General features: G+C 49.9%; 1 protein-coding gene across 1 annotated transcript; it reads right to left on the bottom strand.

Moving 5' to 3' along the window:
* Positions 1 to 8,000: 8,000 nt before the first annotated feature.
* APOA4 (apolipoprotein A4) lies at positions 8,001 to 10,840 on the bottom strand. The gene is made up of 3 exons (XM_065945632.1): positions 10,792 to 10,840; positions 10,282 to 10,408; positions 8,001 to 8,967 (listed from the first exon to the last, which is right to left on the bottom strand). Exons 1-3 carry the CDS (start codon positions 10,838 to 10,840, stop codon positions 8,001 to 8,003), a joined length of 1,143 nt encoding a protein of 380 aa, XP_065801704.1.
* Positions 10,841 to 13,846: the final 3,006 nt, after the last annotated feature.

Here is a 13,846-nt window from a genome sequence, read left to right as displayed (position 1 = left end):
GGACTCTGATACCACAAAATGTACTCAGCACATTTTGAGTCAACACAGAGATGGGAGCCAAGAAAGATAAGGATTTTAGCTGTTTATGTAAACCCTCCTTCGTCACCAAAGATTTGAGGCTGCTGGCAGGGAAAACTGAAGTGATGATGATGATGAGAGAGGGAGAAGACTCAGGATCAGTGAAAACAAAAATTGCAGAAGAAAAGCATGACCTGATAAAGCGCAAGACCTGAAGGACACACGCACGGGCAATAAGGGACGACAGAGTTGCAACAGTTGGCTTCCACGTTGGCTTTGGGTTTCTTGGAAATCCATGCAGAGGGAAATTCAGCCAGTTACATAATTGTTGTAAGCAGAAGAAGGAAACAGGTCAGAATCACAGGGAAAATAAAGCTTTCCAAACATTGAGCAGCAAAATAAACATCTCGATGAAACTTTATATACACATAATTCTGAATCATATTAAAAAGTCACTGAGAAAATGGCAATTTTGCATAAAGTCAAGGTGAGGTTCTTCAAATATCTAAGCATCTGGTGACAAGATCTATGGATGGCACAAAGAGTGCCTGAAAGTTTTGAGTAGGAATTCTTATCTTTTAAAATATTAGCTAGCATTAATAAATAGCTTTTTTATTAATATTTAAGAGTATATTATAGAGAAAGCATACATTACAGAAAAGTAAATATATCATTTTAGACTCCCCAATGGCTCAGTGGTAAAGAATTCCCCTGTAATGCAGGAGCTGTAGGAAATGCAGTTTTGATCCCTGAGTCAGGAAGATCCCCTGGAGGAGGGCATGGCAACCCACTCCAGTATTCTTGCCTGGAGAATCCCCATGGACAGAGGAGCCTGGCGGGCTACTATCTTTGCTGCAGGTCACAAAGTGTCAGACACGACTGAGCAGCTAAGCACGGCACAGCATATTATAATTTAACAATCTCTTTTTGTACACTGTGATTTTTTAAATTTATAAAATTATAAACACCCCTGTAGTGAACATCTTTACAGCAAAATGCATGCATTTTGTAGTCATTCCTTTTATGTTAAATTTTAAATAGAAGAAAATTTTCTGAACAGGTACATCCCTATTCACAAATCCTTTGTTGTACTACTGAGACCTCCCAGTATTAGGACCAGGTAACCTCCCAGGTTAAAACCAGTGGTTTAGACTCTAAAGGAAAGATGCACCACAAAGCCTTCAGCCATTTTCTGTCTCTGTCATGGATTCCCAGATATACATGGCAAATTGAGTGCATATATCTAATATATTTTTCTCTGAAATCTTCCTCAAAATATGGTAAAGAGATCTTTTTTTTTTTTAGAAAAAAATCCATGGGGACAAAAATAATGAGAAAAAAAAGACCACAGCAAAATTTTAAAAGCTAGAAATCAGGTAGACAAGTTGCAACTAATTTAGTAGGACTGAGCAAGCTGATCTGAAGTTGGCAATGGGGAAAGATAAGTGCCAACCTGATTTATTGCACTCAATTCTCAAAGGCTAAGGAATTGTAATAAATCTACTGTCAACCAATGTTACACCCATGTATGAACTAGCAATAGCCTCCCTTTCTCAAGACACTCTACAGCCATCTACCAGAAGTTTGCGATAATAGATATACAATTCCATTATGCCTACAGTGTGGGAAAGGCGCCCTCAGAATTGTGCAGTGCACAGCTTACCCAGCTGTACATACCAGCCCTGACATGGATGCACCAGGAACCACTAAAAATAGAGATGAATGAAGAGACTGTTGTAAAATATGAAAGAATGGTTAAAACTACTTAGAAAAGTTAGCGTTTCTTTCTAACCTTGGCAGAAGGCTGTAGATTTATCCTCTGAAAAGGGAAAGACTGAATATTTGTGGAAGGAGAATGCCAGGCAGAGTTGAGGACAGAGGTATTATACCATAAATAAAGTGTGCCCTGTAAATGCTGAGTCCCATCCTGCTTGTTCCACTTGGTCCCAGGAACACTGGCACACTGGCACTCTCTCCAGGCAGGAGAGAAGAGGAAACTGCCTTGGAAAATATAACCAGCTGAAAGGAAAATACCTAAATATTTTTATATTGGGGGTCCCCCAACTAAACATCCCAGTGGAACACCCAACAGAGAAGCTCACAGTACGTAGAGCTCCAAACCAGTTTTTAAATCCCGACTTTGCAGTAAGCAGACAAGCAAAAATTACCAGTCATTTGAGGAACAAGCCTAACATAAAAGATAGAGACCAAAACAAACAGATGTTAAAAAAGAAACTTGAGGGGACCTGCCTGGTGGTCCAGTGGTTAAGAATCCACCTGCCCGTGTAGGAGACACAGGTTTAATCCCTGGTCCAGGAAGATTCCACATGCCTGGGGCACCTAAGCCTGTGCTCCACAACTACTGAAGCCCCTGAGCCCTGGAGCCCGTGCTCCACAGAAGCCACTGCAATGAGAAATGCCCGCACCACAACTAGAGAATAGCCCCTGTTCGCTGCAACTAGAGAAAGTCTGAAGGTAGCAATGAAGACCCAGCACAGCCAAAAATAAATAAATAAAAACATGTTTTTAAAAAAAGAACTTGGTGAAAATGAAACTATACAGGCAGAATTTTTTTTCATTTATTTTTGTTAGTTGGAGGCTAATTACTTTACAATATTGTAGTGGTTTTTGCCATACATTTTGCCATACAGCCATGGATTTACATGTGCTCCCCATCCTGATCCCCCCACCCAACTCCCTCCCCATCCCATCCCTCTGAGTCTTCCCAGTGCACCAGCCCCGAGCACTTGTCTCATGCATCCAACCTGGGCTGGAGATCTGTTTCACACTTAATAATATACATGTTTCAATGCTATTCTCTCAGATCATCCCATCCTCAGCTTCTCCCACAGAGTCCAAAAGTCTGTTCTATACATCTGTGTCCCTTTTTCTGTCCTACATATAGGGTTATCGTTACCATCTTTTTAAATTCCATATATATGCATTAGTATACTGTATTGGTGTTTATCTTTCTGACTTACTTCACTCTGTATAATGGGCTCCAGTTTCATCCATCTCATTAGAACTGATTCAAATGAATTCTTTTTAATGGCTGAGTAATATTCCATTGTGTATATATACCATCACTTTCTTATCCATTCATCTGCTCTTGGGCATCTAGGTTGCTTCCATGTCCTGGTTATTATAAACAATGCTACGATGAACATTGGCAGGCAGAATTTTTAAACATACCATTAATATCATTAGAGAGTTAAAAGAATATATTACATTGATGAAACAAGAGCATACCATAAAAAATTCACAGAATTAAAAAAAAAGTAACTCTTGCAAATTAAAAACACAGTTGCATAAACCAAAAACTGAATAAAGAATGAGGCTGTCTCCCAGAAAGGAGAGCATGCAGAGATGGAAGAAATGAGAGAAAAGATAAGAAAATTAGAAGACCTTGTTCAAGAAGTTCCTATTATTAGAAGAGATAGGAAAAAAAGTGACATGATCACCTTAGAAAACAATTAAGCATGATAAAGATGAACATACACATACTGTACAATTGAACAGGAAAAAAAATTTGTTAAATTCATTCATTTATTCAACAAATATTTACTGAGCACCTACTAAGTCACTGTGCTGGGCACTGACTATACAAGAATAATAAACAAGACAGACAAGGCCTCTGCCCCTCTCAGAAACTAACTAAGATTCTTCATCCTAAGGCAGCTGTGGAGTATGGCAGATCTCAGACTCAATTTTGTCTACAAGGTTTGATGTTTCATGAAAGTAGTCTCTGGAGAGATGATCTGTGGGCAGAACATGTGTATGAAGGAATTATAGTCATTCTGTAACTCACAAGAGGAGTAAAAATTAGAACAAAGCTATGTTTAGGAAGAACCAATTCAATTTTGGTAGTCTTGAACAGAGTTGTCCAAAGATAGAATCAATCGTTTTGGGAAATGGTAAGCTGGCTGTCAGTGGAAGTGTTTTGTACTAAGCAGCAGGGACTTTCCTGGTGGTCCAGTGGTTGGGAGTCTGCCTGCCAATGCAGAAGATACAGGTTTGATCCCTGGCCCAGGAAAATCCCATATGCCTCAGAGCAACAAAGCCCATGAGTCACAACTACTGACTCCATGCTCTAGACCCCACGAGCCACAACTACTGAGCCCTGTAGAGTCCATGCTCTGTAACAAGAGAAGCCACCACAATGAGAAGTCCAAGCGCTGCAACAAAGAGAAGCCTCCATTCACCGCCACTGGAGAAAGCCCACGAGCAGCAACAAAGACTCAGCGCAGCCAAAAATAAATAAATAAAAATGTAAAAAATGCTAAGCAGCATTCATTCACTCAACGATTGCATGATGGCCATGTTCCAGGCACTGGGGTATGCACTGTATACATTAGCTATTGCTGCAAAGCAAATCACCCCCAAATCTAGTGTCTCATGATGTTTCACAATTTCTGCAAGCCAGAGGCTTGAGTGTGTGGTTCTGACTCAGGATCTGTCATGAGGTTGCAGGCAGGACGTTGCCTGAGTCTGTGGTCATCTGAGGGCTCCACCAAGGCTGGAGGATCTATTCCAAGGTGGGTCACTCACACGCTGGCAAGTTGGTGCTGGCTGTTGAGGAGGGGCAGAAGTTCCTTCCTATGTGGACCCTCCGTGGGGCTTCCTATGATGTCCCTCATCACAACATCACAACGTGGTGACTGTCTCCACCCAGAGTCCAAGAGAGAGCAAGATGAAAGCCACTGTGGCCTTTATGCTCTACATTTGGGAGTTACATACCATGACTTTCACAATAGCCTATTGATCACATTGGTCAGCCCTCTTCAATATGAGAGGGACCACATGAGGTTATGAGTACCAGAGATAAGGATCAATGCCGAGGCTGGCTACCACACTGTAGATGCAATGACGAATGAACAAGTGGGGTGCCTCACCTCAAGAGACTGCTAGTGTAGAGTTAGGGTACTTGTTATAGATGATGTCAAAGGAACTAGACAGAGAGACAGGTGGATTCCTTCCATCTTAATTAACATCCTGTGATTTTGTCCTTCTAGGTCTTGGTCCTTTCCTCACTGTATCAATAAGCCACCATCTCAGAACCAGCAGCCCATGTTCTCATTCCTCTGACATGGGCAGTTCTGAGGTCTCCATTACTAGCTGCTTGTCACTACACAGCAAGATAACCAGGGTCCCACCCTTGGGCTTCCAGATACAGAAGTCCCGAGATGACCCAGCGCTTGCTGTTTCTGTCCCCAGAATCTGTCACTGTCTGCGTTCCTCCTCCCAGAGCACAGCCTGTCCTATGATACTGCCTGGAGGACACGGTGTCCCCATGTGGGAGCTGCTTCTGACCAGCCCCGCAAGCCCTGACAGCAGCTATGCCCTGTGGTTTCAAGAGGAGAGCGCCCCCTGCTTTCCCCGTTGTGTTCTTTCCTCACCAATCAGAGCCATGCCAACCACCAGACAGTGGCACGTGACCCCTCGGACCTTCTCAGAGTACTTTTGACCTTTGAGCTTTGGGGAGGGATGCAGGGGTATGGTTAATGTCTCAGCCTGGTCCAGTCCTGGCTGATGCTCCTTTGTGGAGCACTAACCCATGTGCACAGAGGGGTCTATTATCTTTAGGTCACCCAAGGAGCCAGAGGTCGCTGGGGGAGTTTCAGTCCTAAAAGTCTGGGGGCACTGCTGGGATATACTGATGTGGGCTGCACCAGAATCCAGAAAACGTCCTTCCGTGATTCTCACAGGGGACTCTGAAGTGCACAGTTTTCCTGGGTGTAAGTGCTGCAGTCTCACCAGGTGATCAAAACTGGATTCTAGAGAAACTCTGGTGACTATTTATTAATATTTGTTTCTAGATAGCTAGTGGAAGTTGCTGTAACACAGGAAGCTCAGCTTGCTGCTCTGTGACAACCTAGAGGGGTGGGATGGGCTAGGGGGTGGGAGGCAGGTTCAAGAGAGAGGGGACATATGCATACCTATGACTGATCCACATTGTTGTATATGGCAGAAACCAACATTGCAAAGCAATTATCCCCCAAATAAAAACAGAAAAGAAATAAAATTCTGATAAATACCCCATAATACAGGTGTACCCTGAGAACGTTATGCCAAGTGGAAGAAGCCGGACACAAAAGTAAAACTATTGTATGATGTCACTTACATGAACTACCTAGAATAGGCAAAGTCTAAGAGACAGGACAAGCCATCAGCAGAAACTGGAGTGGAGGAGTGATAATGGGTAATTGCTTTATGGACACAGGGTTTCTGTTTGGGTCACGAAGAAATTTTGGAGAGAGTGGTGATGGTTGTACAACATTGTGAATGTCATTAATGCCTCTAAATTGTTCACTTAAAATGGCAAATTTTGTGTTATATATATTATACCACAATAAAAATAAAACTAAAACATCATAAAGTCCCAACACTACATAAATCTATGAAGTGGAAAGCAAAATCCCATTCTCCCGCAAACAGACCTGCTGAATTCACCGTCGAGGTCTATCGATGTCTTTCTTCTGTGACAGCCCCTTGTGCAGTGTGCATCCCGCTTCTGTCTGGGGTTCTGGACGGAGCTCACTGTTCTCCTTATGCTGGGCTCACCCTGGAGGCACCACAGCCTCTTAGTTAAAAGTCAGACTCTCTAGCTGGATGACCTGGGTTCCAATCTCAAATTTCCACCACTGCTAGATCATGTGCTTCACCATCCTGAACTGCCCTTTCCTCACCTACCGCATCTTTGAAGTCTCTGTCTGTTGTGAGGATTGTAAGAGTCAATGTGGTACAACAATTTTTAAAGACGCCTAGCATTAATGCATGTCAACTTGAGGGCCATCTCTGTAGTTAAAAGTTCTAGAAGCTTCTGCCACTGGTTGGTCTTCATTGGCCACCATTTTGGGGGTGGGGCAGGGTATAGCTTCCTGTTTCAATCCTTGATGTCCCTTGGTGTTGTTCCCTTGAAAGGCCTAAACTCCATTCTGGGAAGGTCAAGTTATTTGGGACAAAGGCTTGAACTGGCTCTTCTCTGGGGTTCCTTCCTGGGAGAGCCCACCTCAGATCACAGCTGGCTGTGCTGGTGAGACTGCTTGGAGCTGAATTCTCTTCCCCTGCCTCCTGCCACATTTACATTTTTTTGCATTTAAAATCTCTCAGTCGTGTCAGACTCCTTGAGACCCCATGGACTATACAGTCCATGGAATTCTCCAGACCAAAATACTGGAGTGGGTAGCCTTTCCCTTCTCCAGGGGATCTTCCCAACTCAGTTGTTGGCAACTCCAGCCCCAGACCAACAGGCCCCTTTGCAGGAGGCTACTGGGCAGAATTCACCTGGGCCCCCAAGCGCCTACTCCTCCCCACCTCTCAGGACTCTCACACGTCTCTGGGCCCCATTCCTCAACTCTGCAGATCATGGGTTTAGAAGTCAAAAAAACCTCTGACATAAGCAAGAATCGATTTTATAACAGAAGTGAGGTGGGGTGGGTGGAATAAACCAAAATTCACCCAAATAAGTCAGATTAAAGGCACAGGAGATCTTAGACCAGGAGGGACAGTCTTCCCCACTGTGCCGTGAGCTCCCCAGAGCCCAGGATCTCGTCCTGACCACACTGGTGGTGCCCTCGGGGTGAAGCCCAGTGTCAGATTCTTTACCACCGAGCCACCTGGGAAGTCCAAAGCGTGACATCTTTATCCACCTCCCCTTAGGGCCCTCCCCACACCCCTCTCAGCACACCCGGCCCCCGTAGTCTCACCTCCCAGCACCCCAGTCGCTCTAAGCATCCCCTGCTGACCCATCTAAGCTTCGCTCGCGTGCTCCCTGCCGCCCTCAGCTCCCACAACACCAAGAAGCCCCACTGCAACCACACTGGGCTAGTTTCTCAGCAGCTTTATTGAGAAGCGAGACGTAGCGTCACTTTCCACTGGACATGTATCCACAGGTCTGTACGAGAACTGCTTTGGGACAGACAGACAGACAGGGGGCAGGGCAGGGCAGGTGTCGGTGGTGGGGCGGGGGCACCAGGGGCAACTCAGCCCCCCAGAGGGGCAGGCGTCTCCTCCTGCGCCGGGAGGGCGGGGGCCTGGCTCTCTTTCTCCTTGAGGGTGTTGAAGAAGCTGCTGACCTTGTCCCTCAGATCCTTCTCCAGGAAACTCAGGTGATCTTCCACGTCCCCCGCCAGGGGGCCCAGCTTCTGCCTGAGCGCGTCCAGCTGCTGCACCATGGCCTTGTTGAAGGTCTCTCCGTAGGGCCCCACCGTGCGGCGGAAGTCCTCCACCTGCTGCTCCAGGTGGCTGCTCAGCTCGGCCAGCGACTTCTGCAGGCCCTCGGCATTGTCCGGCTGGCTGCCACGCACGCTGCTGACCACGGGCACCAGCCTCTGCCGCAGCTCCTCGGCTTTGGCCGAGATCTTGGCCTTCAGCTCCTCGGCATGCTTCTTCATCTGAAAGGCCAGGCCCTCCAGCTGGTGGTTGAGCTTCCCCTGGACGTCCTGAGCATAAGGGGCCAGGCTGCGGCGCAGTTCCTCCACGTTCTCATCAATCTTGGTCTGGAGCTGGTCCGCGTAGGGCGTCAGGTGCCCCTTGAGCTCCTCCACTCGCTGGTCGACCGTGGCCTGGAGCTCCTCGGCGTAGGGCGCCAGCGAGGCCTGCAGCTGGTCCCTGTTCTGCCGCATCACCGTCTCCATGCGCTGCGCGTAGACCGTCAGCTGGCGCCGTAGCTGCTGCGCCTGGGTGTCGACCTGGGTGCGCAGCTCCTCTGCGTATGGCCCCAAGCGCTGCTGCAGCTCGCGCACGTTGTCCCCGATCTTCTGGCTCACCTCATTGGCGTGGGGCAGCAGCCGGGCCCGCAGCTCCTCCAGCTCCTTCCGAATCTCCTCCTTCAGCTTCTCGGAGTCCTTGGTCAGCCGTTCATGCAGTTCCGTGGCAAAGGGCACCAGCTTCTTCTGCAGGTCGTCCGTGTAGGTGCTCACCTCCCCCAGTTTATCCTGGAAGAGGGTGCTGTGGGGAAAGGACGCAAGGGGGCCACCGTGAGGCTTGGCACTCCCGCCTGCGTGCTAAGTCGCTTCGGTTAGCGCCAAGTGTCCGACTCTTTGCCACCCCTGGACTGTAAGCCCGCCAGGCTCCTCTACTGGGGCCTTAGCTCCTTCCATATGGCTCACCTTTCACACACCTGCCTAAGACAGGTGAGCGTGCAGGACAATGAGTTCACCCATCTTTTCCTATGGTGGATGGTGATTTAAGCAAGTGGATGTGATTGGTCAGTGTAACACATTGACCTTGTACCTTTGGATCTCCCCTGGAGCTTCAGTCACAGTATCTATTACACCTATCATGTGAGCTGGAGCAGTGGGCTTGCCTCTCCTTATCTGTAAAGCAGAAGGAGTGGACTTTGAGGTCCTTCTCAGCCCAGGTGTGCTGTGGCTGTGCGCACACCACATGTGCAGAGATCACATGTGATGTTCTGGGCCTCTTCTAGCATCTTCTAGTCACACCGGGTACTGGTCTCCCTACCGTGTGACACCCCCAGAGGCTTCCCAAATATCCTCACCCCTGCCCTTCCCATGATTTCACAGAGGCCTGTCCTGGAATGTATTAGAAGCCAGCTCATGTGACATTTCTTTCCCTCCCTTTCTTCTGGGAGCCTCAATGCTAGGATGTGGCCATTTGTCACACTCTGGAAAGTTAAAGTGGGAGATTCCCTGGTGGCCCAGTGTTTAGGACTCAGCAGTTGCACTGCTGACGGCCAGGGTTTGATCCCTGGTCAGGGAACTAAGATCCCACAAGCCACTGCTGCTACTGCAACTGCTAAGTTGCTTCAGTCGTGTCCGACTCTGTGCGACCCCCTAGACGTCAGCCCACCAGGCTCCCCCGTCCCTGGGATTCTCCAGTCAAGAACACTGGAGTGGGTTGCCATTTCCTTCTCCAATGCGTAAAAGTGAAAAGTGAAAGTGAAGTCGCTCAGTCGTGTCCAACTCTTAGCGACCCCATGGACCACAGCCTACCAGGCTCCTCCATCCATGGGATTTTCCAGGCAAGAGTACTGGAGTGGGGTGTCATTGCCTTCTCTGCCCACAAGCCACAGGGCATGACAAAAAGAAAAAAAAAAGTTAAAGCAGGGATTATTCAGTCCAGCCTTCCTTATTTGCACACATGAATCCCAGGATCCAAGTCTGGAGACCTCTGTTCACCCAGTGAGTTGATGGCAGGACAGTAGGTATCCTAAGCGCAGGTCTCCTGCCTCCAAGTCCAGCCCTTGCCCACACATTGCATGGCCTTTAAGAAGCCCTTCCCTGCCAACTCTGCCCCTCTTACTTGAGCTGCTGGGTGAGCTCAGACTTCTGGATATGTTCCACCGCCTTCTTGGCATTGTTACCCAGCTGGCTGAAGTAGTCCCAAATCACAGTGGCAACCTGGTCGGCGTTGACCTCCGCCTGGGCTCCTGGGTGGGAAACAGAGCAAATTCATGAGCGCCGTCTCCTTCCTTGCCCCTCTGCCCCAGCCCTGAGCCGCAGACTGGATGTTGGCGGGGGGGGGGGGGGGGCGTGGAGCCCAGCCACTGATTTTTCTCTCTGCGCTTGGCTAGTTAGAAGCCACAGGGGTATGTAAAGCTGGAGTAGCACCCATGCCACGGAGCCCAGCACTGTGAATGGACAGCACTCCTCAGAGCTGAGTGGCAGCTGGGTGACCCCCTGCATCCAGCTGTGGGCTGACAGACACTTGGAACTGTCCTCTTGCCCTGGCCCCAGACTCACCGCCCTTCCCTGCCTGACGCAGCAGATGGGTCCTGCCTAAGAGTGCCATCTGAAGGCAGCTCCTACTCACCGGTGACAGCCACCAGGGCCAGGCTCAGGACCACAGCCTTCAGGAACATCCCGGCTCCTCGCTGGGCTGGGAGAGTCTCTTACTGCACCAGATCCTTCCTGGATTCAGAGGGGCCAGAGGAGAGGTTCTCAGGCAGCTCACTGTGCTGCTGTTGGAACTGATTGAAGCTCAGAACCAGTCAGACATTTAAATCCTCACGGGGCTGCCCTCCCCACCTTCCTCCCCAGTGTGACTCCACGCTGGAAGGTGACACGTTCCCAGGAAGCCTCTTGGACTTTTGTGACCCTTGGACAACGTGGAAGCTGATGGCAGACTGGGGCTCGGGCAGCATTGAGAAGCAGCTGTTCCGAAGGTGTGCCCCACCCATCATTGAAGGGGCCAGGAGCCCAGAGAGGAATGAGGCTGAGGGAACACCTGAGCGCGGGACTGCTAAACTACGCAGAAGCCCTGCGGCAGCTCTGGGTCTGTGCTCGGCTTGGGTGGGTGGGACGGCAAAGGTCACAGTTCCTCTGTCTGCCCCAGTGAGGAAGGGCCCCCACTCCCACATCCCCCAACCCTGACTCCATCTCAGAGCACCAGACTCTGGACTGGGACACCCAGGGCCACAGATGGGCTAGTGAGCTGAGATCCAGGGCTCTGGTCAAGGTGAGCCGGGGAGGAGGCGACCCCTGCAAGCCTTTGGGAAGGTGGGTGGAGTGGGGGGGGTCCTGTGTTGAAGGTGTTGATTGTGACTGTGCTTCACGTCCGCCACTGCCAACAGTGTCACCTTGGTCCAGTGAGTCAACTTGGCCCAGCTCTGGCCTCATTTTCTCCTTTAAAAATGGGATTGTTGGGTGTATTAAATGAGACATTACTGGTGAAATGAGTAGTATTGTGCCTGGCAGAGTAACCACTGAAAAATAGCCATTACTGTTGTTAATAAGAATATTAACTATTTTCTGGATTTGGACCAAGCAAGGAGTACAGTAGCATGCTTGCTGCTCCAGTGAGAGTGGCAGAGTGAGACCCCACTCTCTGGGACACAGTGCAGGGTGAAGGGCAGACTGATCCGAGGTCTGATTCCGGCCCACCACCTCCCTGGGTGGCAGTAGTCAGCTTGTGATGAATCACAAGACCCGAGTCTCTCAGGGTGCCTCTCATCAGGAGATGGGGAAGGGGGGTGGTGGTGGCATCCTGATCTTCTACTTGGACTTCCAACATCCTCTGCAAGTGAGGTCACACACAGAAAGACATCCAGCAAGAAGGTGGCTCATCCTGACCAGTTTGTGCCCCTCTGCTGGACCACACACATCACCTTGGGTGACAAGGGGATGAAATCCATCGTATTACACTGTTGGCTGCCCTCCATGAACGCCATGCCCCGCACATGGATGGGCTTCTATAATCTGCCACTGGAAGAGTCCACAGCTGGTCTGATCCTGACTTCCCGTGTCTCCACTGTTTCATAGACCAGGAGCAACTTGATGTCTCATGGGGTTGAAGATAGCTTGTACCCCTTCTGTAGAGTCCCCACTACCTGGCATATCCCACCCCACCGATGGTCACCTCCAGCGTCAGGGAGCTCCTCCTTCCAGGAGCAGCCTGGGCCATCTTGCAGTCCTTTATTAAGGCTTCTGATGCTGGAGCTGGACTCCTTGGCTTTGCATGTGGGCTCGGTACATACTGACTGGGTGACCTCAGCCAAGTCTCTTAACCTCTTTGAGCCCCATGTGCCTCAGTAGGGCATAAAACAGTACATGCCTTCTGGGCTTCAGGGAGTCAGGGAGATAATCTGCTGGGAACTATGCCTGGCCCACAGTCAGCGCTCATCAAGCATAAGCCGTGTTTTGCCCCTGAAGACTTCACCGCGCTGCAACACTCCCAAATGAGGCAGAGTCCCACCTGGGCTGGGAGCAAAGGTAGTCGCTCACCTCTGGCCTCATCCCTTTCCCCCTTAATGGGCCAGAGGTGAGCAGGTCAACGAATCACCAAGGACTCTCAGTTGAGTTTGCCCTCACTGAATGGGAGTGTGTATTTTTGTTTTTTGGCCATAATGTGTGGCATGCGAGATCTTAATTCCCCAACCAGAGATCGAACTTGCGCCGCCTGCAGTGGAAGTGTGCAGTCTTATCCACAGGACAGCTGGGGAGGTACCAGAGAGGATGCTGAGTATCAGTCTGTGAACAGATTAGTTCTGGGTGGTGGGAGAGAATGAGAGGCCCCTGTGCACCGTCTCAGGTTGTTTGAGCTGCTGATGGAAAGGACATGAGTGCAGGCAGCTCCAGCAGAGCCTGGCCCTATGAGTCAGGGCACGGCCACATGGGTGGGCACAAAGGGCTGTGTGACGCTGGGTGAATCATATCCCTTTCTGAGCCTCAATCTCCTTATCTGTGCAACAGACAGACCTAATGGTCAGTGAGGTGACGAGGCTGAGAGTCTAGCATCACCTATGGCCACCCTCATGCACCCTCAACAAGAGATCAAACTAGTGGGCAGCCTGAGCCCAGAATCAGGAGGGAATGGCTCAGGCCCAACCAGGGACGGGCAAATCACATGGACACAGGGCCCCATGTTTGCTCCACACTGGCCATCCACCCAGGGCAGAGCTCAAAGGGGGTGGCTCCTGGGTGGGAAGATCTGGGTGAGACACTAGGAAGAACTTCCAGCACAGAAGGCCATGGTGAACCAGGGCCTCTGGCTGGCAGGGCTGAGTCAGCGCTGCCCAGTCCAGCCTTGTGGCAGGGGCATGGGTCACAGAGGCTCGTGAACTAAGCCTCACTCGCACACAAGTGGAAGCAGAGAGATTTAGTCTAACCCTCGAGGACCATTTTTGGCCCCAGCTGGTCAGACCTTCTCCTCTCCATCCTCCTGCCCCTCCTCCCTGCCCGCTACCAGTTATGGGGCCATGGCTGGAGCAGCATCCTCATCCCAGGGGACCTATGCTGGGGGGAGGGAGAGAAGAAGGGAAGGAGAGGCAGCTTAGGCTGGACCACTGATCAGACCCTTCCTCAGATAGCCCTCCTGAGACCCAGCTGGAGCTGCTGGGAGGGGCACAGGCACACAGAGGCACCAAGCC

This window comes from Muntiacus reevesi, chromosome 9, assembly GCF_963930625.1.
Source record: "Muntiacus reevesi chromosome 9, mMunRee1.1, whole genome shotgun sequence".
NCBI lineage: Eukaryota > Metazoa > Chordata > Mammalia > Artiodactyla > Cervidae > Muntiacus > Muntiacus reevesi.
Note: the sequence above shows the minus strand (reverse complement) of the source record. Positions and strands in the feature narration are given on the sequence as shown.